General features: G+C 41.9%; 1 protein-coding gene across 1 annotated transcript in view; it reads right to left on the reverse strand.

The window, feature by feature from the left end:
• Nucleotides 1-1,321, reverse strand: part of LOC101857372 (kynurenine--oxoglutarate transaminase 3) — a gene marked incomplete in the record, with an annotated part of 32,775 nt that overhangs the window by 5,714 nt on the left and 25,740 nt on the right. The window contains 1 exon segment of the mRNA XM_035968560.1: nt 194-380. Within this exon segment, the coding sequence (XP_035824453.1) occupies nt 194-380 (187 nt within the window).

A 1,321-nucleotide genomic window follows, 5' to 3' on the forward strand; every position in this document is an offset into this window, starting at 1 on the left:
AGAGAGAAGGCGGGGAGACGGGGAGAGAGAGAGGGAGGGGTAGAAAGTGAGAGAGATGGAGAAAGAGAGGGAGAGGGAGAGGGAGAGGGAGAAACAGCACATAGAAAACCAACCGACCGACAGATAGATAAAAAACAGCAAGACAGAGACAGACAGACAAACAAACAGACACAGACTGTATCCCCCCACTCACTGATGTTGGAGTAGTCTGCCAACATGAAGTAGCCACCCTCTGGCACCACTGGCCTCATCCCAGCTGCCTCCAGCTGGCCGGCCAAAAAGTCTCGTTTGGGCCGTAACTCCTCCGAGAGAGAGGTGAGGTAGCTGTCAGGGGAGCCAACTCTGGACATCTCCAACTCTAGACCTCTCGCCACAGCTTCCTGAAAAACACAAACAGTTGAAAAAAGAAAATAAATAAAAGAAAACAATATCTTTTAGAAATAACCTAAAAAAAAGAAAAAATTAACATTCCACAGACACTTATCCTTGAAGGAAAAGTTGGTTTGCAATGACAAGCATGCATCCATCGATCCATCCATATTTACATTGACACATGATGTACCCATCCATCTATCCATCCATTTATATTGATACAAGATGTAGCCATCCATCTATCCATCCATTTACATTGACACATGAGGTATCCATCCATCCATTCACATTGACATATGATGTATCAATCCATCCATCCATTTACATTGACACATGAGGTATCCATCCATCCATCAGTTCATTAACAATAATATACCCACTTCCATCCACGCATCCATCTATTTACAATGACATGCATCCATTCATCCACTTACAATGACATGCATCCATTCATCCACTTACAATGACATGCATCCATTCATCCACTTACAATGAAATACCAACTGTTCAGCGGACGATTCCATCATTTGTCACTTTTCAAAATGGTGTATGGCCGTGTCTTACACTAAGCAGTCCATACATGCATCAATCCATCCATTTAAACTAACAAATAGTTTCATACATGCGTCCATTCATCAATTTATGACACATGATAGATATATCCATCCATCCATCAGTACATTTCGTACATCCATCCATCTATTTCGAATGACATCCATTACATAGATAAAGATATACAGGCATCCATCCATTTATGATGACATACTCAATACATGATAGACACAAGCATTCATGGACGCAGGAACATATCAACACACACACACACATATTCATGGGTGAGGCCGCACATGGACAGTATGAGTGTGTGTGTGTATTTCTTGGCTTGTAAGCAACTCTGTGTATGTCTTTGTGAGTGTGTGTGTGTGTGTGTGTGTGTGTGTGTGTGTGT

The sequence above is a fragment of the Aplysia californica genome, unplaced genomic scaffold (assembly GCF_000002075.1).
Source record: "Aplysia californica isolate F4 #8 unplaced genomic scaffold, AplCal3.0 scaffold00001, whole genome shotgun sequence".
NCBI classification, from domain to species: Eukaryota; Metazoa; Mollusca; class Gastropoda; order Aplysiida; family Aplysiidae; genus Aplysia; species Aplysia californica.